This window comes from Balaenoptera physalus, assembly GCF_965194825.1.
Source record: "Balaenoptera physalus genome assembly, chromosome: X".
In the NCBI taxonomy this organism is placed as follows: domain Eukaryota; kingdom Metazoa; phylum Chordata; class Mammalia; order Artiodactyla; family Balaenopteridae; genus Balaenoptera; species Balaenoptera physalus.
Genome location: NC_138903.1, coordinates 89,737,749 through 89,760,979, shown reverse-complemented (window position 1 = coordinate 89,760,979; position 23,231 = coordinate 89,737,749). Strand labels below are relative to the sequence as shown.

Sequence of the window (23,231 nt, the reverse complement as noted above, 5' to 3'; positions counted from 1 at the left end):
GATTCAGTTATATATATATATATATTCTTTATCAGATTCTTTTCCATTATAGGTTATTATAAGATGTTGAATATACTTCCCAGTGTCATACAGTAGATCCTTGTTGTTTCTCTATTTTATATATAGTAGTGTATATATGTTAATCCCAAAATCCTAATTTATCCCTCCCCTGCCCCTTCCCCTTTGGTAACCATAAGTTTGTTTCTATATCTGTGAGTCTGTTTCTGTTTTATTTATGTATGTATGTATGGCTGACTGCATTGGGTCTTCTTTGCTGCGCGCGGGCTCTCTCTAGTTGCGGTGAGCGGGGGCTACTCTTTGTTGCGGTGTGCGGGCTTCTCATTGTCGTGGCTTCTCTTGTTGTGGAGCATGGGCTCTAGGCACTCAGGCTTCAGTAGTTGTGGCACATGGGCTCAGTAATTGTGGTTTGCGGGCTCTAGAGCTCAGGCACAGTAGTTGTGGTGCACGGGCTTAGTTGCTCTGCAGGATGTGGGATCTTCCCAGTCCAGGGCTCGAACCCATGTCTCTTGCATTGGCAGGCAGATTCTTAACCACTGCGCCACCAGGGAAGCCCTCTGTTTTGTAAATAAGTTCATTTGTATCATTTTTTTAGATTCCACGTATAAGTGATATCATATGATATTTATCTTTCTCTGTCTGACTTACTTCACTTAGTATGATAATCTCTAGGCCCATCTATGGGTTACTGCAAATGGCATTATTTCATTCTTTTTATGGCTGAGTAATATTTCACTGTATATATGTACCACATCTTCTTTATCCATTCCTCTGTTGATGGACATTTAGGTTGCTTCCATGTCTTGGCTATTGTAAATAGTGCTCCTATGAATATTGGGGTGCATGTATCTTTTCGAATTAGAGTTTTCTCCAGATATCTGCCCAGGAGTGGGATTGCTGGATCATATGGCAACTCTATTTTTAGTCTTTTAAGGAACCTCCATACTGTTCTCCATAGTGGCTGCACCAATTTACATTCCCACTGACACTGTAGGAGGGTTCCCTTTTCTCCACACCCTCTCTGCCATTTATTATTTGTAGACTTTTTTAAAAATTGGAGTATAGTTGCTTTACAATGTTGTATTAGTTTTTGCTATACAGCAAAGTGATTCAGTTACACATATATATATATAGCCACTCTTTTTTAGATTTCCTTCCCGTTTAGGTTACCACAGAGCATTGAGTAAAGTTCCCTGTGCAATACAGTACATTCTCATTAGTTATCTATTTTATATATAGTATTTGTAGACTTTTTGATGATGGCCATTCTGACTGGTGTGATGTATTATTTCTTTACTTCCTCTCATTTTCTATGTTCTCTCTATACCTCCTATTATTTGGATTTTGGACTTCATGAATTGATTCTGTAATCTGCTACTCATTCCTCTTCTATTTTCCATCTCTTTTCCCTTTTGTTCTTCTTTTTGTGAAATTTTCTTGAAATAAATGCCAACATTTTTTTGTTTTGTTTTGTTTTGTTTTTGTTTTTTTTTAATTTATTTATTTATGGCTGTGTTGGGTCTTCGTTTCTGTGCGAGGGCTTTCTCTAGTTGCGGCAAGTGGGGGCCACTCTTCATCGCGGTGCGCGGGCCTCTCACTATCACGGCCTCTCTTGTTGTGGAGCACAGGCTCCAGACGCGCATGCTCAGTAGTTGTGGCTCACGGGCTTAGTTGCTCCGCGGCATGTGGGATCTTCCCAGACCAGGGCTCGAACCCGTGTCCCCTGCATTGGCAGGCAGATTCTTAACCACTGCGCCACCAGGGAAGCCCCCAACATTTTTATTGACTTTTTTTCTACCACCTTTTAATTTTCAAAAGCTTTTGCTTGTTCTCTGATTGTTCCTTTTGTACAGCATCTTCTTTTTTTAGTAATGTAATATATATATATATATATATATATATACACATATATATATATCTCATATATATATATTTTTAAATCTTGCTTTTGCCTTTTTTTTTCCTGTTTTTTGAATTATCTGCTTCCTTCAGGGATTTTTTTTTCCTGTTTGTTTTGGGTATTGTCTTTTGCAATGAAGGCTTTAATCAAATAGCTGGTGGTAGTTGCCTGACTGTTCATGTTTAAGCATGAGGCTTTAAATTGATTGGCAATTCAGCTTGAGTGGTTTGTTGATTCTTGGCTTCACTGCTGGTGCTTGTGGGTGGGGGCCCATGTCTCTCTCTTGGGAGGTCATTACTTTGGGACTATTCGGTTTCTTGAGAGAATTTACATTGAATCTTCCTGTTTCCACCCCTCTGCCACCACTCCGCCTGGTATTACCTGGTATTTGTGTGTTCATTTTCTCCTAAGGAAAAAAAAAAATCCCCAACCTCCTGCTACAGAAGGATAGAGGTTTTTTGTAGGATGAGGTTGTTTACCAGTTTTATGTCCAGACTTTCAGCCAAACCCTGTTTTTAGCCCTGTACCTTATCCCATCTCTGCCTCCTTGCACTTCAAGTTTGAGCCTTTCCAGGCTTGTGTGGAGCAGATAAGCCTTACCTCTCATCAGATCCCCCTTTGTAGGCAATCCGGATGTAGCTTCCTTCATCTTGCTAAGTCAGTTGCCATTCCAGTCTTCTATCTGGTTTACTCTTGTTGTCCTCTCTCCCATTATCTCTGTTCTTTCTTTCATTTATTCATTCAACAAGTACAATTGAGTACCTACAAGTGCCAGGCACTATTCTAGGTGCTTAGGATACAATAATGAAGAAAATATCCCTTCCCTTGTGGAACTTATATTTTAGTGGGGGGAGACAGATTTTTTAAAAAAACATAATAAAGTAAATTATATAATATGTTAGAAGGTGATAAGTGCAGTGCTGGTCCGAATGTTTCTGTCCCTCCAAATTTCATATGTTGAAATCCTAACCCCCAAGGTAATAGTATTAAGAGGTTGGGGCCTTTGGGCGGTGCTTAGGTCATGAGAGTGGAGGCCTCATGATTAGGATTAGTGCCCTTATAAAAGAGGCCCCAGAGAACTAGCTTGTCCATTCTTTTTATTTATTTGTTTGTTTGTTTTTTTTAATTTTTTTGGCTGTGTTGGGTCGTCGTTGCTGTGCACGGGCTTTCTGTAGTTGTGGTGAGCGGGGGCTACTCTTCCTTGCGGTGCGTGGGCTTCTCATTGTGGTGGCTTCTCTTGTTGCAGAGCACGGGCTCTAGGCACGCAGGCTTCAGTAGTTGTGGCATGTGGGCTCAGTAGTTGTGGCTCATGGACTCTTGAGTGCAGGCTCAGTAGTTGTGGTGCACGGGCTTAGTTGCTCCACGGCATGTGGGATCTTCCCGGACTGGGGCTCAAACCCGTCTCCCCTGCACTGGCAGGCAGATTCTTAACCACTGCACCACCGGGGAAGCCCCTAGCTTGTCCATTCTGCCGTGTGAGGTTCCAGTGAAAAGACAGCAGCTGTCATTGAGGAAGCTGTCACCAGACACTGAATCTGCCGGAACCTTGATTTTGGATTTCCCAGTCTCCAGAACTGAGGAATTTTTGTTGTTTATAAGTCACCCAGTTTATCGTATTTTTGTTTTAGCAGTGCAAACAGACTAAGACAAATGCCATGGGAAAAATGCAGCAGGATAAGGAGGATGAGAAGTCATAAGTTTGGGGGAAATGCGGGTTGTAATTTTAAATGGGATCAAGTTAGGCTTCATTGAGAAGGTGATATCTGAATAAAGCAGTAGTTCTCAACTGGGATTAGTTTTGCCCCACAGGGGACATTTAGCAATGTTGGAGACATTTTTGGTTGTTACCACTGGGGGATGGTTGGACGGTGCTACTGGTATCTGTCTAGTGAGTAGAGGCCAAGGATGCTGTTAAACATCCTGCAGTGCACAGGACAGCCCCCCACGACACAGAATTGACAATAGTGCCAAGGTTGAGAAACTTTAGAATTAAGACTTAAAGGAAATGAGGGTGTCAGCCATGTGGAGGTCTGAGGGAAGAGCATTCTAGGCAAAGAGAACAGTCATGGCAAAGGCCCTAAGGAAGGAGTATGGCATGCTTTCTGGAGGAACTGAAGGTAGACCCAGAAGAGTAATAGGAGAAGAGGTAGGATAGTTAATGGGGACCAGATCATGTAGTGCCTCAGAGGTCATTGTTGGGACTTTGGCTTTTATTCTGAGCTATTGGAGGTTTTGATTGGGGGGGCATCTCATGATATGATTTAGGTTTTAAACAGGATCACTCTGGCTATTGTATTGTGTATGGATTGTTGTAGGGAAAGGTAGAAGCAGGGAGAGACTAGTTAGGAGGCTCATGTGATAATCCAGATGTGAGATGATATAGCCCAGTGGGAGCAGCAGTGGAGGTGGATATATCTTGAAGACAGAACCGCAGGATTTCTTGATTGATTGAGTGAAGGTATAAGAGAAAGAGAGGAGTGAAAAATGGCTCTAGGTTTTTGGGAGGAGAAAGTGGAACAATGGAGTTACTAACTACGGAAATGGAAAAAGCTGTGGCAGAGCAGATTTGAGCAGGGGGAGGTTAGTAGCTCAATTTTGGACATGTTGCATTGAGATACCTATTAGGCATCTGAGTGGGTATGTTAAATAGGTAGTTGGATCTATTAGGATGAGGTTCAAGAATTAGAAATCTTGGAGTTGTTAACATGTAGATGTTATTTAAAATCATGAGACTGGAAGAGATGACCAAGGGAGTGAGAGTAGATAGAAAGAGAACAGGAACATGGACTGAGCCCAGGGGCATTCCCATTTTAAGAGGTGTGGGAGGAGAAGAGGAACCAGTAAAGGTGACTGAGAAGGGGCAGCTAGTGAGGTCAGAGGAAACCGGGAGAGTGTGGGATCCTGAAAGCCTAGTGAAGACAGTGAACTGAGGAGGAGGGGCTCATCAGCTGTGCCAGTGCTGCTGGTAGGTCAAGTAAGATGAGGAGTGTGAATTGACCTTTGAACTGCATGACATGGAGGTCGTTGGTGACCATAATGGGAGCTGTTTAGGTGGAGTGGTGGGGACCTGATTTGAGTGGGTGAATAGAAGGAGAGTAATGGGAGGCAGTGAATATAGACAGTTCTTTTGAGGAGCTTTGCTACAAAGAGGAGCGGAGAAATGGAACAGTGGCTGGAGGGGAAAGTGGGTTTGAGAAGGTTACTTTTCTTTTTAAAGGTGGGAGAGTTAGAAGAACATGCTTGTGTATTGATGGGAATGATGAGTTTAAATACGTTTATGTCTTTTTTATTCCTTTATTTCATTTTAGTAGGATTTTTAAGAGGAATAGTCTGTTATTTTAACCAGAAGGCCCTTTTACTCTTTTTAAAAATTTTATTTTATTGAGGTATAATTGACATGCAACATTGTGTAAGTTTAGGGTGTACAGTGTGTTGATTTGATACATTTATACAGTTGACCCTTGAACAACACGGGGATTGGGGCGCTGACCCTCTGCACCGTTGAAAATGCACCTATAACTCTGTAGCTGGCCCTCCATATCCTTGGTTTTCCCATATCTGCGGTTCCATGTCTCGAGTTCAACCAACCCCAGATTCAACCAACCGCAGATTGTGTAGTAAGGTAGTATGTATTTATTGAAAAAAATCCGCATGTAAGTGGACCCACACAGTTCAAACCCATGTTGTTCAAGGGTCAACTGTATATTGCAATATGATGCTTAGGCATTCCCATGTAAGAATAGGAGTTTCAGGCTCTATTTTATAAATGAAGAAACCAAAGCCTTGGATCATACAGTGGAGAAGCTGTACTTCATATTTACTTACCCATTATCTTCCAGGTCAGACTCAGTTTTTCAGTTCCTATCCTTCTAGGACCTCAAAGACATTTGAATCTTCTTCCAGAAAACATTCCTTTCCAACCAGCAAGTAAACGACAGTTGAACCAGTCTTTCTTTAAATCACCAACTTCAAAATTTGGAAAAAAAAATTTGAAAAAATATGTTCTTTATAGTTAAGCATCTTATGTTGCATTTATATGAAATTATAGCAGAAGTGGTCAAGTGCACCCTTAACTGATTTTTACCCTCTCAAGTGGCACTGTTTTTTGGTGTAACTCTCCCTTCCATGCACTATTTTGGGTTTGTGTGAAAATACAGTGGATCCAGAGCCCATGCATTATGAAAACAAGAGGACGTAGTAAATCAGATAGTGTGTCCTGTTGTGGCAGCAACTGGCTTGTGTTTGAAGTTTGGCTGTAGGGATTTTTGATATCTCAACACTGAATCAGGATTGCTTTTGACCTGTGTTTACCAGGGGAAGATGAAGGATCCAACTAAGCTAGTTGGCACCTGGTTATATGAAGAAATATAGAAACAATGGGCTTACATCAGGAAGTTATAAGTAAGAATGGAATTATAGCAGCTTAGTAGTATATTAGGAATTGCTGCCAGGAGGAATTCACAGAATTGGATGATTATTGTATTCCACATTGTGTACACAATAAGCTGAGATTCTTCATACAGATACCTTTGCTGTTCTTTCATGCCTTCTTTCAGTAGTAATTATTGAGCACTGGTTATGTGCTAGACTCAGGATACAACTCTGAGCCTTCATGGAGCATACTTTTTGGGCTATCATGGATAGGATCCCTCAGTAAGGTTGCAGGGCAGTGATCATGTTTCTTATATCACTGCATTAGTTTGCTAGGACTGCTATAACAAAATCCCACAGACTGGGTGGCTTAAACAACATAAACTTATTTTCTCACAGTCCCGGAGGCTGGAAGTCCAAGATCAGGGTGTCAGCAGGTTTGGTTTCTTCGGAGGCCTCTCTCCTTGGCTTGCAGATGGCTGCCTTTCTGCTGTGTCCTCACGTGGGCTTTCCTCTGTGCATGTGTGCATCCCTGATGTTTCTGTGTATCCAAATTTCCTCTTCGTATAAGGACAACAGTCAGATTGGATTAGAGCCCACCTTAACTGCCTCATTTTAACTAATCACCTATTTAAAAGCCCTATTTCCAAACACAGTCACATTTTGAGGTACTAGGGGTTAGGACTTCAATGTATGAATCCTAGGGGGATGCAGTTCAGCCCATAACACTCTTCTCTGGACCCCCAAAATTCATGTTCTTCTCACATGCAAAATACATTCACCCCCATTCCAACAGCCCAAAATTCTTAACACATTCCAGCATCAACTCTAAGTCCTAAATCTCATCTAAATGAAGTGTGGATGAGAGGTATCAGTCAAGGTATAATTCATCCTAAGACAGAATTAGCTGTGAACCAGTGAAGCTGGACAGATTATCTGCTTCCCAAATACAGTCGTAGGACAGGCATAGGATAGACATTCCCATTCCAAAAGGAACAAATCAGAAAGAAGAAAGGGGTCATGGGTCCCAAGCAAATCTGAAACCTAGCAGGGCAAATTCCACTAAATTTTAAGGCTCGAGAATAATCCTCTATGGGTTGATACTGTCCTCCAGGCCCACTGGTGTGGTGGGCCCACTGGGGTGGCAGCCTGGCCGACTGAAACCACAGCATTCGGACCCACCCTAATGGCCTCATTTTAACTTAAACACATCTTTAAAGACCTCATCTCCAAATCTGGTCACATTCTGAGGTACTGAGGGTTCAACATATGAATTTGTGTGTGTGGGGGGGATACACTTCAGCCCATAACAGTCGCTCAGCATGAATAATGAGCTGTCAAACTTTGTTAGTTTTGCCTGTGTAATAGTACTGTTTTCTTCCTAGTACTACGAAGTATTCCTTCAACAGTCCCCATTGGAGCCCTGCCTTCTGTTTCCTGAAGGTGGGTACTGGCGTGAGCGCATAGCCCACACCAATAGCCAAGGGCACACAATGGCCATCATCACTTTCCATCCCCAGGAATTAAGGCAGGTGAGACTCAAAGGATGATAAGGAGCAGCTTCTATAGCAACCCTTACTATCAATATGCTGCAGTTGGTATTTGGAGGTTTCAGGGCAGATAGCAGAAGCAACGCATCCATGGAGTGTATGGGTTGGAAAGAAGGGTTGGGGATGATGAGGAGGAGATGGCAAGAATCCTGTTAACTATGCTGCTGGCATAATGAAACCAAAGAGACTGAGGCTAGGTTACCAAGTTAATTATCATGTGAGGACTCCTGAGGATTTTCACAAGAACTTTGCCCACGGAACTTATTAGGTGTTCTGCTGATTCCAGAAGCCAATTTAACAGAGACTAGATTATGGTCAGAATTTCATAATCCACATAATACTTTTACATTTGTAATACACTTAGAGCTTTCAAACATGCCTGTATCAAAATATTCTAATACTTATGTGATCATCTCAAGCAACTTGTGAAGTAGGCTGGAGAGGGAGAGGTATTGTTCCCTTCATTTCACAGCTGAGCAAATGGAGGCATAGAGGTACCCAAGGTTAAAGAGCTAGTAAATAGCAAAGCTAGGGCTTGAACCCAGGTCATTGACTCCTGGCCTTTTAACTCTATAGCTCCAACATAGTTTATTGTCATATGTCCTTGTGTCAAGCTAATGGACAGGGCTCTCTGTAGTGACGTAAGAATTTTAAAACATTCAGAACTCGAAGAAAGGATTTAGTTACCATGCTCATTCTGTTCCGTGCCCTTTCTTTCCTTTCTCTTAGGACGCGTGTCTTCTGAGGTGGTATTTGGATGGGTGGATGGGATATTTGAAGTAGAGAAGTATGAAAGGAATTGAAAGGCTATTGCTTGTTCGTGATGGAACAAAAGCTTAGTTTAGCTCCTAGGTTACAACAAGAATAACTCTCACACTTTCTTTAGAGAACTATTAAAGAGGCTCAAACCAGAGAAAGTGCCATGTCTATTGTATAGCATTTGTCAAAAGCCAATAAGCAAAGCAGTGCTTCTGCTGAGATGTGAAAATAGCTTTCTTTTTGGTCCTACAGAACATTGCTTTAAGTGTTATCTATAATAGGATTTGAGTAATGTGCCTTCTTGTCTGACTACTGCAGGGCTGATTACCATAGAGCTTGGAGAGAAAATTTGTCAGAGATGGGTTTTTGCTTGACTCCTGATTTTGTGGTCTGGGCAGGAGGAGCTCTGTGTTGAGAAGGAGACTGTAAAGAAGTTTTTCACCAAAGGGTCAGGAGCAGTCTGTGACTTGACATCACTTTACTTCCAGGAAAGGTAAACCTGGGACAGCCCAACAGCAAGCCGGAGTCTGATGGCTTGCCATAGTCTGGGTTGTGGATTACTGAGGCAGCGCTGCTGATGGCCAAGTGTTTGCATGTACCTCCATCCCCTGAGAGGGGAACTACTCCAGAGCTCTCAGGGCCATGCCATGGAGGCTTTGTCTCCTAGCTGAGATGCTGGGGCCTCCCTCTCCAACCAACCACTAGACATAGGTTGGCCTGCCATTCCAAGGTGCTTTCTTCTTTTATTCTTTTCTAGCACTATGACCCGTTGCAGCCATCAGCAGTCCCCCTACCAGCTCCTATTTGGGGAGCCCCACATCTTTGAAGATCTCCTGGGGTTGAAGATCCACATCTCTCCAGATGCCTTTTTCCAGGTTAACACGGCTGGTGCAGAGATGCTGTATCGGACTGTCGGGGAGCTGAGTGGAGTGAACTCTAACACCATCCTCCTTGACATCTGCTGTGTAACTGGCAAGTGGCAGCCCAGGGCAGAATCAACATGCAGCTTATCTCCCCAACACCATCCACGCAGCACCCAGGGCCCTTGCAGCCGGGGTGGGGAGGTGGTGGTAGTGGTGCAGGCATAACCTCATTGGTAATACCCTAAAATACCCTCCTCTTATTCTCTCCTACTTCCCCAGGTGTGATCGGCCTCTCTCTGGCTCAGTATACCTCCCAGGTCCTTGGGATTGAGTTGATGGAGCAAGCGGTAGAGGATGCCAGGTGGACTGCAGCTTTCAATGGTACACTGCTCACATTCTGGGGAGAAATTAAGAGCTGTAGTTGTCCTGTACTGTGGGAACGGTTCTGTGGGAAAGGACATCTACTGTATCCACAACTGGGGAGGAAGGGAAGGTGTTCTGGAGTGCTCAGAGTTGGATCCTGATGACTTTCTAAAAGAGGTCCCCCTTTTTTTTTTTTTTTTAAAAAAAATGAAGTATAGTTGATTTCAATGTTCTGTTAGTTTCAGGTATACAGCAAAGTGATTCAGTTATATGCATATATATATATGTATATGTACTTTTTCAAATTATTTTCCCTGGGCTTCCCTGGTGGCACAGTGGTTGAGAATCCTCCTGCCAATGCAGGGGTCACGGGTTCAGGCCCTGGTCCGGGAGGATCCCACATGCCGCGGAGCAGCTGGGCCCATGCGCCACAACTGCTGAGCCTGCGCTCTAGAGTCCGCAAGCCACAACTACTGAAGCCTGTGCTCCGCAATGGGAGAGGCCACAGCAATGAGAGGCCCGCGCACCGCGGCGAGGAGTGGCCCCCACTCACCGCAGCTAGAGGGGGCCCGTGCACAGCAACAGGGACCCAACACAGCCAAAAATAAATAAATAAATTCATTAAAAAAATTATTTTCCCTTATAGGTTATTACAAAATATTGAGTAGAGTTCCCTGTGTTATACAGTAGGTCCTTGTTGGTTACCTATTTTATATATAGTAGTGTGTATATGTTAATCCCAAACTCCTAATTTATCCCTCCCTAATCTTTTTTTTTTTCTATCCAGAAAAAGCCTAAGGGAAGGAATAAGCCTAGCTGATAGGAAGGGAACTTGGAAAAACTTTGAATAATATAGAAGAGCCTTCTTGACATTAGACTCATGAGGCATCATAACAATACAGTAGGTTTCAAACTATTTTTAGCAAAAGGACCTTTTCTTTGAACAAAGTCTTAGGCCAAACTGCAACATAGAAAAAAGATTTTCTTTCCCCTCTACCTCACCTCTAGACAGCTCCTGAGGCTCCATGTGAAAGCCTCCAATATAGCAGAAGGAGCACTTGAGTTATAGTCAAGGTTCTCTTCTTGGTATAGGTCCTTATGTGCTGTGTGAGTCACTAAGTTGTAAAATAACACATCTAGTCTCTCAAGCTGAAAGGCCTACAGAGATATTGCAAGGGAAAGCGCATTGGAAAAAATGAAGCAGGTCCAAAAGCATTTCTTTCATTGTTATGCAGAAGTATGTTAGATCCAAAGGGAAGATGGCAGAGCCCTCCCTGCTTTCTGTACGTTTCTATAAAGCTGAAGCTCCCCACCCCCAACTGCTTGGCTTGCATTTTGAGTTATGGCATGTGGGCCTCTCTTTTGCAGGCATCACCAACTGTGAATTCCACACCGGTCGAGCAGAGAAGATTTTGCCACAGCTACTGAAGTCAAAGGAAGATGGGCAGTTAATTGTTGCTGTAGTGAACCCAGCCCGGGCGGGACTGCGTAAGGATGACTAGCTTTCCTGCTACAGAGCTAGTTAGGTATTCCCATGATGTCCACCAGCTTTGGTCTCTCATTTCTACACCATGTTAAGGCTGCTCTCAGTGAGCTGGCTCTGAACCTGCTTCTCTATTCCTAACCAGTCCTATGTGCCAGCCAGTTGCAAGTTTGTGATAACCTGGACCATGATAGTTTAATTATATTAATAGCAATGTGTTTCTTCCTTTAGATTACCAGGTGGTTCAAGCCATTCGAAACTGCGGGGCCATCCGCATACTAGTTTTTGTTTCCTGCAAGCCCCATGGTGAAACCACAAGGAACATCATTGAGTGAGTCTTGACTTTGTTTTTAAATTATGTTTTCCTGATGGTCAAAGTAATCCTTATTGTTATGCTTATTGTGCAGAATTTGGAAAGTGTACAAAGTGTAAAGAAAGAAAAAAGTCATTATACTGTCATCAAGAGTCAATTATAGGGCCAGGTCTTGGATGAGGCAAATAAAGCAACCCACATCAGGTATACAAAATTTAAGAGGATGCCCCAAATCTTAGTAATCAAGATGCATTTTTAATGCAGTATTTTCAAAAATTAAATTGTCCAGAATATCTGTGAACAAAATATTAAGTTTCTTAAAAAAGTGAGATCCACTTCTGTACTTGCTAAGCCACGCCTCGGTCACCTTACTCTAGTCCTGGCCCTAGTTCCAATAAAACTGTATTTATAAAAGCAGGCAGCCAGCCTGCCAACCATAATTTTACAATTTGATTTTCCAAATTATTACATCAAGATATCATTTGTCTTGATTACTGAGTTTTTGGCACCCTCTTAAATTGTGCACCCATGGGGAATGCCTTCTGCTTCACTCCCAGTTCTAGCCCTGGTCAATTATTTTGATTTTTGAAATGTTTTCTTCTTGTAATCTCTCTCTGTTTTTTACATAAGTAACACAATTTCTTTGTAATATTCGAACAACATAGGTGGGTATAAAGTACAGATGAGGGAATTCCCTGGCGGTCCAGTGGTTAGGACTCTGCACTTTCACTGCCGAGGGCCTGGGTTCAAGCCCTGGTCCGGGAATTAAGATCCCACAAGCTGCGTGGCACAGCCAAAATAAATAAATTAATAAATAAAGTACAGATGAAATACCTAGATGAAACAAGTGAGAATTAGAAGGAAATAAATTGAGCTTTCAAGTCAGTGAGCTAGAAGAACAATAAAGCTCACGAAAACTGAAGGAAGAAATAAATAACATTTTAAAAATCCAGAAATTAATGGACTACAAAGGCAAGGCAGAAATAGAGACACAGAAATAGAGAACAAACGTATGGACACCAATGGGTGGAAGTCGGTGGGGGGATGAATTGGGAGATTGGGATTGACATATATACACTAATATGTATAAAATAGATAACTAATAAGAACCTGCTGTATAGCACAGGAAACTCCACTTTGCTGTACAGTAGAAACTAACATTGTAAAACAACTACACCCCAATAAAAAAAAAAAAACCAAAAAACCTATAGACTCAACAAATAAACCAGAAGGTGTTATTGGAAGAAGAAAATAAAATAGATAAGTAAACCTAATCAAGAATATAAAGTCTTAAATGAGAAAAAGGAGCATAACTATAGATATGAAGACATTTTTAAAAATATAAGAAAGTACTTTGTATAACTCCTTCCTAATACGTTTGAAAACCTAGATGAAATGGGAGATTTCCCAGAAGACTGCAAATGGCTAATATTAACTCTAGAAGCTACAGTAAACCTAAACACACCAGTACCCATGGGAAAAAATTGAGAAAGTTGTCAAAGAGCTTCTTCTACCCAAAATAAAATCATGAGGCCCATATATTTTCACACTTACTTCCTTATCGTTTCCTGCATACTCTTCCAGTTGTCCTTTATTTTTATTTTCATTTTACAGTTTAAAAATGTTTTTGTATACATATTATGAAGGTGGCATCTCAAATCAATGGGGAACAAATGAACTATTTAATAGATGGTGGTGGACAACTGGGTAGCTAAGGCAAAAAAAAAAAAAAGGTTGGATCTATATCTCATGCTGCAGACCAGGATAAATTGCAGAAGAGTTAAGAGATTTAAGTGTAAACGGGGGAAATCATAAATGTACCCTAGGAAATCAGAGAATTTTTTTCATGATCTTGGAGTGCAGAAGCCCTTTCTAACTATGAAAATTCAGAAGACATATAATAAAAGGTTGTTAAATTTGGCTACATAAAACAAAACTTCCTTCGTTACACCATACACAGAAATGAATTCAAAATGGATCATAGAAGTAAATGTAAGAGCTTGAAACATGGGAGTAAATCTTTGTGAACTTGGATTAGGCAAAGCCTTCTTACATATAACATCAAAGACCCAAGGAACAGCTACAAGAAAGTGTGTGTGTGTGTGTAATTGAACATCATCAAAGGTAAAAAAAACTTTTTGTGCTGCAAATGATACCATCAAGAAAGTGAAAAGATGAAAAGACAACCCACAGAATGGAAGAAAAGATTTGAAAATCATTTACCTGATAAGGGACTGGTATCCAGAAGCCAGACACAAAAGGCCACTTACTCCGTTTATAGGAAAATGTCCAGACTAGGCAAATCTCTAGAGACAGACAGTAGATTTATGGTTGTCTAGGGCTTAGGGTGGGGGGTTTTGGGAGAAATGGGGAGTGACTGCTAAGGAGTTAATGAAAATATTCCAAAATTGATTGTTGTGATAGATGCATAACCCTGTGAATATACTAAAAACCACTGAACTAAATAAGTGGTTGAGCTGTGTGAATGATATTGCAATAAAACAGTTTTAAAAATCAATAACTTGCATGATAAAAAGCACCAAAAGCAAAGAGAAGAAACAACGTACAAACTGGAAAAAAATTTGCAGTTCATATTACAAAGACTTTTTTCCTTAATTTATAACGAACTCCTGGAAATCAGTAAGAAAAACAACAACAGCCCAAAAGAAGAATGAATGCAAGATATAAAAAGAAAACATAAATGTGTTTATGAACCATGAAAGGATGCTCAGTCTCTTCCATTATAGTGGAAATGCAGATTAAAAGTACCCTGAGATACCACTTTTTGTATCTCAGATTGGCAAAAGTTCCAAAGTTTGATAATGCGCTGTTGGCAATACTATGGGGAAACATGAATTCTAAAAAATTACTGGTCAGAGTGTAAATTGGCACTATCCCATGGAGGGAAATTTAGCAATATAGATTAAGATTATAAATGTATATATACCTTTTGACCCAGTAATTCCATTCCTGAGGCTTTATCCTACAAATATACTGACACACATGTAAAATGACATGCATTGATTGATTGATTGATTGATTGCAATATTGTAACAGCAAATGATGAGATATCCTAAAAGTCCATCAGTGAGGAACTAGTTAAATCAAATATGCTATATCCATACAATGGAATACCATGCTGCTATAAAACAGAATGAAGATGTTCTCTGTTTACTGATATGGAAAGATCTCTAAGGTACATTATTTTCTGTTAACAACTTTATTGAGATATAACTCACATATCATAAAATTCAACCTTAATTAAAATGTACAATTCAAAGGTTTTTGGTACATTCTCAGACTTGTGCAGCCATCACTACTGTCTAATTGTGAACATTTTCATCACTCCAAAAGAAACCCTGCACCTCTCACCTGTCACTTCCCATTTTTCCCCAACCCCCTGGCCCTAGGCAACCACTAATCTACTTTATGTCTGTATGGATTTGCCTATTCTGCACAATTCATACAAGTGAATTTCTTTGCAAATGTGGTCCTTCGCATCTGGCTTCTTTCTCTTAGCATGATGTTTGTAAGGTTCATCTGTGTTGTAGCATGTAGCAGTACTTCATTCCTTTTTATGGCTGAATAATATTCCATTCTATGGATATATACCACATTTTATTCACTCATCAGTTGATGGACACTTAGGTTGTTTCCACCTTTTAGCTATTATGAATAATGTTGCTATGAACATTCATGTGCTAGTTTTTGTGGGGACTTATGTTTTCATTTCTTTTGGGTGTAGTGGGTTTTCCGTTTATAGGAAAAAAAAACACCACTATTCTGCACCATGCTTCTCTTGGGTAGATACCTAGTAGTGTAATTGCTGGGTCGTATGGTACCTATTTTAACCTTTTGATGAACTGCCAGACTATTTCCAAAGCAGCCTCCCATCTTACATTCCCACCAGCGGTATATGAGTGTTCCAATTTCTCTACGTCCTTGTTAACTCTACTGTCTGTCTTTTTTATTATACACATCCTAATGGGTGAGAAGTGGTACCTCCTTGTGGTTTTGATTGCATTTCCCCATGGTTAATGATGTTGAACATTTTTTCATATGTTTATTGGCCATTTATATATATATCTTCTTTGGAGACCTGTCTATTTAGATCTTTTGCCCATTTTTCAGTTGGGTCATCTTTTTATTATTGAGTTTTAAGAATTCTTTTAAAATTCTGGATATAAGTTCCTTATCAGATATATGATTTGCAAAAATTTTCTGTTCTGTGGGTTGTCTGTTCACTTTCTTGACATTATCCTTTGAAGCACAAGATTATTTAATTGTGATGATGTCCAGTCTGTTTTTTCTTTTGTGGCTTGTGATTTTGGTTCTGAATGGAAATAGCAAGGTATGCAGAATTGTTGATATAATAATAACTATCTTTGTAAAAACGGACAAAAGGTGAAGAGACTATTGATTTGTATTTGCTGTATATGCATACAGAAACTGGTAAGTTTTATAAGAAACTGATTAATAGAAAAAAATTAAGAAAAAAAAAAGGATTTCCCTGGTGGTTCAGTGGTTAAGTCTCCGTGCTTCCACTGCAGAGGGCACCAGTTCTATTCCTGGTCGGGGAACTAAGATCCCACATACTGCGATGTGTGGCCCAAAAAAACAAAAACAAGAACAAAAAACTGATAATAGTAGTTATCTATGGTGGGGGAAAACTGCAGGATGGGAGTCAGAGGTGTGGAGAAACTTCACTATATACCTTTATATGTTTCACTTTTGAATAAAATGAAAATATTTATTTTGCAAAACAATAGATTAAAAAATGCAACGATTAAGAGTAAGCCTAGGATTCTACTAACACTCAGACTGAGTAAAACAATAAACATGGCCTCAGAAAGGCAAGAAAAATTTATTTTGAAAAGACAGTATGTGCATATGATAGAAAAAAAAAACAGTACATAAGAGTGCATGTGCATGCGGTGAGTAATGAGTCTTCTTCTTATTCCTGGCTCCTAGTCCTTCAGATGTCACCACTCTTCCTAGTTTCTTGTGTAGCCTACCAGATATAGTCTGTGTGTGTGTGTACATTGCTCTTTCTCTCTTTTTTAAACAGATAGAAACAGACTATAAACACTGTTCTGATGGACCTAGAGATTATCATATTAAGTGAAATAAGTCAGACAAAGACAAAAAAATCATATGATACCACTTATATGTGGAACCTAAAAAAGTGATATATAAACAACTTATTTACAAAACAGAAATAGACTCACAGACATAGAAAACAAACTTATGGTTACCAAAGAGGATAGCGGTGGTGGTGGGGGAGATAAATTAGGAGTTTGGGATTAACGTATACACACTACTGTGTATAAAATAGGTAAACAACAAGGACCTACTGAATAGCACAGGGAACTATACTCAGTATCTTGTAATAACCTATAATGGAAAAGAATTTTAAAAAGAATATATATATATGTATAACTAAATCACTTTGCTGTACACCTGAAACTAACACAACATTGTAAATGAACTATACTTCAATTTAAAAAATTTTTAAAAACCCACTATTCTGCACCATACTTGTCACTTAACAATAGATTTTGGAGATTGTTCTACAATGATGTAGAATCTGCATCAGTACTTAAAGGTCTACTTAATTTTTAAAATAGGCTGTATAGTTTTAACTTACATAAGTATATCATTTAACTTGTCCCTTTGAAGGGATATTCATCCTAATGAATTTTGAGGTTGTTTCTATTCTATTGTTACCACAGTGTTGCAGTGAATGTCCTTGTACATATATCTTTGCATATTTGTGCAATGACTATGTATATGTGATGAATAAGTGTATGTGATAGTATATTTATTAGATAAATCCCTGATGTGGAATTGCTGGGTTAAAGGATATATGCTCTTAACGTTTTCATGTATTTTCTAACAGAGCTCTAGAATCAACTTATCAAAAATATTCTTTTGGGCTTGTGATTGGAATTTATTGATTCCAATTAATTAATTTAAGGAAAATTGAAATCTTTACAGTATTTTTTCTATACAGGTATGTGACCTATCTCTTCAATTACTCTAGTCTTATGGAATTCTCTAAAAAATAAATATATATTTTTTTCCCAATACAGGTCTTTTTTCTTAAGATTAATACAAGATATTGTAAAGTTTTTATTGCTTTTATGAAAGGGACCTTTTTCATGATATTTTCTAACTGGTTATTGCTGATTTTGTGTCAAGCTACCTATTCTTTTATTTGTTTTACAGGTTTTCCAGTTGATTCTCTTGCATTTTCTTGGTAGCTGGCCATATGATCACCATATAAAAGCAGTTTTGTCTCTCTCCTTCCAATACTTTTTTTTTTTTCTTATTACACTGGATAAGAAGATGTTCCAGTGTAGGAGTGATAGTGAATATCTTGTCTTGTTCCTTATTTTAATAAGACAGTGCTATCGAAATGACTGAGTGTTAGCCAGGGAAACAAGAACTCATCTGGTTTGTTGGTTTGAGTGTAAATTAGTAGAACCTTTTTAAACAAGGTTTAAAAAGGTTTAGTCGTACATATCTTAGGGCCTTAAAAGCATACAGGCCCTTCAACTCAGCAGTTCCGCTAAATAACTAAAAATGTAAGCAAAGATATAACTATAAGAATATTCATGAAGGGACTTCTTGAAATAGCAAAAGGTTAGAAACAACTTACATTTCCAATAGCAAGGAATTAGATAAATAAGCTACATTACATTTATTTAATGAGATACCATATAGCCAATAAAAGTGAGGTAACTACATATAGTGGACAGATGCTTATGATGCGTTATTATGTGAAGAAACTGTTGTAAAACAGTGTGTATAGTATGTACAGTGTGACTCCACTTTAAGAAACCAATTTAAATGTACATATTTGGAAAGATATATCCTGAAAAGTTAGCAGCAGGTATTCTTCTCTGAATGGTGAGTTTATAGGTGAATTTTTGTTCTCATTTTTACTTGACTTCCTGTAATAAGGGAAAAAGTAATTAGCTTAGAAAGTTTTCAATAGAATAATTCAGTAATATATATATTAATTACCTATTGTGTGCAAATCATACAGAAAAGTGTATGACTCAGGCCCCTTGCTCCATTCACCATTGAACCCCTACTCTGTGTCACACACTGAGAACACAGAGATGAATAATAAGCAGTTTTTGCCTCGTTTCTAGCCTCAAAAAGATTATATACTCCCATGAGGGAGATGGTTTAAAAAACTCAGGTAGTTACATTAAATGTGATAAATGCTGTTATAGAGAGAAACACAGGGGGCTGTGGGAACACAGAGGAAGGGCTTAAAGTTTAAGGAATTGTGTTCCTGTAGTTTCTCCTTGGTTTATCAAACTGAATATTTTTTTTCTTTGAATTTTTGAATTTTATTTTATTTATTTTTTTATACAGCAGGTTCTTATTAGTTATCATTTGCCTTATGTATTGAGATGCTCCTATGTTGGGTGCATATATATTTATAATTGTTATATCTTCTTCTTGGATTGATCCCTTGATCATTATGTAGTGTCCTTCCTTGTCTCTTGTAACATTCTTTATTTTAAAGTCTATTTTACCTGATATGAGTATTGCTACTCCAGCTTTCTTTTGATTTCCATTTGCATGGAATATCTTTTTCCATCCCCTCACTTTCAGTGTGTATGTGTCCCTAGGTCTGAAGTGGGTCTCTTGTAGACAGCATATATATGGGTCTTGTTTTTGTATGCATTCAGCAAGCCTGTGTCTTTTGGTTGGAGCATTTAATCCATTTACATTTAAGGTAATTATCGATATGTATGTTCCTATTACCATTTTCTTAATTGTTTTGTGTTTGTTTTTGTAGGTCCTTTTCTTCTCTTGTGTTTCCCACCTAGGGCAGTTCCTTTAGCATTTGTTGTAGAGCTGGTTTGGTGGTGCTAAATTCTCTTAGCTTTTGCTTGTCTGTAAAGCTTTTGATTTCTCTGTCGAATCTGAATGAGATCCTTGCCGTGTAGAGTAATCTTGGTTGTAGGTTCTTCCCTTTCATCACTTTAAATATGTCATACCACTCCCTTCTGACTTGTAGAGTTTCTGCTGAGAAATCAGCTGTTAACCTTATGGGAGTTCCCTTGTATGTTATTTGTCATTTTTCCCTTGTTGCTTTCAATAATTTCTTTGTCTTTAATTTTTGCCAATTTGATTACTATGTGTCTCAGTGTGTTTCTCCTTGGGTTTATCCTGTATGGGACTCTCTGTGCTTCCTGGACTTGGGTGGCTATTTCCTTTCCCATGTTAGGGAAGTTTTTGACTATAATCTCTTCCAATATTTTCTCTGGTCCTTTCTCTCTCTCTTCTCCTTCTGGGACCTGTATAGTGCGAATGTTGTTGTGTTTAATGTTGTCCCAGAGGTCTCTTAGGCTGTCTTCATTTCTTTTCATTCTTTATTCTTTATTCTGTTCCACAGCAGTGAATTCCACCATTCTGTCTTCCAGGTCACTTATCCATTCTTCTGCCTCAGTTATTCTGCTATTGATTCCTTCTAGTGTATTTTTCATTTCAGTTATTGTATTGTTCATCTCTGTTTAGGTGTTTGTTCTTTAATTCTTCTAGGTCTTTGTTAAACATTTCTTGTATCTTCTCGATCTTTGCCTTCATTCTTTTTCCAAGGTCCTGGGTCATCTTCACTATCATTATTCTGAATTCTTTTTCTGGAAGGTTGCCTATCTCCACTTCATTTAGTTGTTTTTCTGGGGTTTTATCTTGTTCCTTCATCTGGTATATAGCCCTCTGCCTTTTCATCTTGTCTATCTTTCTGTGAATGTGGTTTTTGTTCCACAGGCTGCAGGATTGTAATTCTTCTTGCTTCTGCTGTCTGCCCTCTGGTGGATTAGGCTATCTCAAACTGATATTATGACTTGTTTCTACAGGTTGTGCTGTCCTCCAAACTCTGCTAAGAAGCTCCTTGGCGAGCGTTTCGTCCTAAGGCAAGCTGTGCCTGTGGATCTGTTCCCCCACACCCCTCACTGTGAGCTGGTGCTTCTCTTCACTCGATAAGCAGCCTCCTACAAGCCTGCAGTTTGTTTGTTAAGGCTGAAGTGTCAGTAACTTCCAGGTCTGGCATATTGCTACATCGCTGACCCTGAGAGCATTACCAGGGAAACCAATCTTTGGATCCTGAGCAGGAAGAATATAGTGGACCTCCTACCTGAGGTAGATTTATAACCTTAGTTTTCACGTTTGCTGCCTCTCTTTCGTGTTTGCCTGGTTGTGACCACTCCTTGGCCCTGGATCCGGACTGTTCCTTCTTTTTGCTGTCAGCCTATCATAGCTCCCTTGATCCTAGTTTACAGTCTGTCTCCTCTGTCTAGCTCTGCCTGTGGTGGGGTGACAACTGAGCTTTTCTCCGCATCTGGTCATAATTTCACATTGACTGGGGTTTCTGTATTTGCCTGGAGATTTTACTAGATGTGTTTTGCATTCATGAGGTAGCCAAGGATTAGAACTAGAAACAAGTCTAGCTTTTTTAAAAAGCAGAGTAAGCTATGAAATGATTGCAGAGTGACTGTGTGATCTCAGTAGAGATTCATTCCTTTGGGTTTTCTAGGCTTTGAGGCTTCCAGAACAGCTTTTAAAAATGTGGTTACCCTTAGGAGCAATACCACCAATTAGCTCTCACCTGTGGAGGGAGAAGTGGTTGTAGTAGAGACCCTATGGGAAAGGAGAGCTTCAAAGAAGAAACTGAATACCTATAATTGGGCTGTGTAGTATGGGTATTGAAACTGACATTCTCTAGTCATGATTTCTTCAACTCTGGAATTGTTCTTGGATACGTGCCCAACAATTAAATTATGTTTTGAATCTTAACAGACTAAGGACGTGTAACTTAGTGAGCACTGTCTGATTTACAAACTGATATCAGGTCAGCTAGTGTTTTTAATTTTTCTCAATCCTAAATACCTCTAGAGAAGCCACTTTCTCAGAAAAATATGGCTCTTAAAGCTACTATATAAATATCCATATAAAAAATATTAGAAGGAAATAATCTAAAATGACAAAAAAATGTTGATTAATGGTAGTCAGATAAGTTTTATTCCCATTTCCCTATTTTTTCATTTTATGTAAATAATATTATATATTTGTATATTATATACATTGTTTCCATTTCCCTATTTTTTATTTTATATAAATAATATTATATTGTTTTTATAACTGAAAAACCTTAATGTAAAGCATAAATGTAAAGCGACTTTTATGTTCTCCTCCTTTGTTGCCTATATCTGTAAATGGCAATCCCATCTATTAGTTATGTAAACCGGAAGCCGGAGTTATCTTTCTCATTCTCATATCCAACTGCCTACAAGGTGGAGTCCACCTGGATATCTTCTAGGTACTCTGAACTCAACATATCTAATGTTGCATGCTTCACATCTTTCCCCCAAATCTGTTCTTGCTCCTATATTTCCAATCTTGATGAATATACCCATCTACTTGGTCACTCAAGCCAGAAGCCTGGGAATTATATCTGAGTCCTTCTTTTCCTATACCGTCTGCCCACATGCAGTGTATCACCAAGTCTCCATCCCTACAGGTTACCATCATCTCTCACCAGATTATTACTGAAAGGGCCATGTTCTTAACTTGTGCTGCTGTCTTCATTCTTGCCCCCATCCATTCTGTTCTCTACAGCCAGAGTGAGTTTTCTAAAATGCCAGTCTCATTGTGTTTCTCTGGTGCTTGAAATCTGTCTGTTACGGGCTCCTTCTTCCTTTTAAAATTAAGTCTCAGATTCTTCATGAAGCCTCAGAGCCCCTTCATAATCTGGGTAGCCTCATTTTTCTATACACATTGAGTTCCTTTCCTTGAAAAAGATAATTTTTTTCCATTCTGGTCCTTTCTACATTCTGTTTCCTCAGCTGGGAATGTGCTTTTTTCTTTTGGCTAACTCAACTCATTTTTCTATCTTTAACTTAGCTATCCCCTAAGGAATATCTAATGAATAAATGTAGGATTAGCTGTAGGTAATCAGCTTCCTGGTAATTCTGTTAGTGTTACACCTTGTAAGTAAGATGATCTTAGAATTATGCTTTCGTCATTTTTATAATGAAAAGTTTTAAGCATACAAGAAAGTTGAAAGAATAATACAATGAACACCAGTATATCCACCGCCAGGATTCAACAAATGTTAACATTTTGCCATATTTGCTTTATCTGTGTGTGTATCTGTTCTTTGATAAACCATTTGAAAGTAAGTGGTAGACACCATGACACTTCACCTTTAAACGTCTCAGCATACATCTTCTAAGTGTAAGGACATTTTTCTACATAACCATAATACTGTAAGCCCAGCTAAAAAAGAAATTACCAGTACCTCACTGATCTTTACTAGTGTTATCCAGTATCTAGTACAGTGCTTCCCAATGTGTGGTCTGCAGACTGCTTGATGGTTCAGAGGGAGATAAGGAGCTTGTACCAGAGTGTGTATCAGTGCACCACATCCTTCATTGAGGAAGTTTTGTTACCAAAATATGTCAGCCAGATTAAATAGTGTGCTTAATGACCTGGTTCATTTACATCTGTGGGCTGGCTGAGTAGTACTGCTCTATATTCAGATTTCCCCAGCTGTCCCCTGAAGTCTTTTATGGCCAGTTCACATGTT

The 23,231-nt window shown here is 39.2% G+C and overlaps 1 protein-coding gene across 1 annotated transcript in view; it reads left to right on the top strand.

Moving 5' to 3' along the window:
- LOC309653168 (tRNA (uracil-5-)-methyltransferase homolog B-like) overlaps positions 1–23,231 on the top strand; it is a 127,299-nt gene that overhangs the window by 20,183 nt on the left and 83,885 nt on the right. The window contains exons 9-14 of the mRNA XM_082447550.1: positions 7,675–7,821; positions 8,997–9,091; positions 9,356–9,570; positions 9,741–9,842; positions 11,193–11,312; positions 11,539–11,638. Coding sequence (XP_082303676.1) covers positions 7,675–7,821; positions 8,997–9,091; positions 9,356–9,570; positions 9,741–9,842; positions 11,193–11,312; positions 11,539–11,638 — 779 coding nt within the window. The remainder of the gene's footprint in view (positions 1–7,674; positions 7,822–8,996; positions 9,092–9,355; positions 9,571–9,740; positions 9,843–11,192; positions 11,313–11,538; positions 11,639–23,231) is intronic.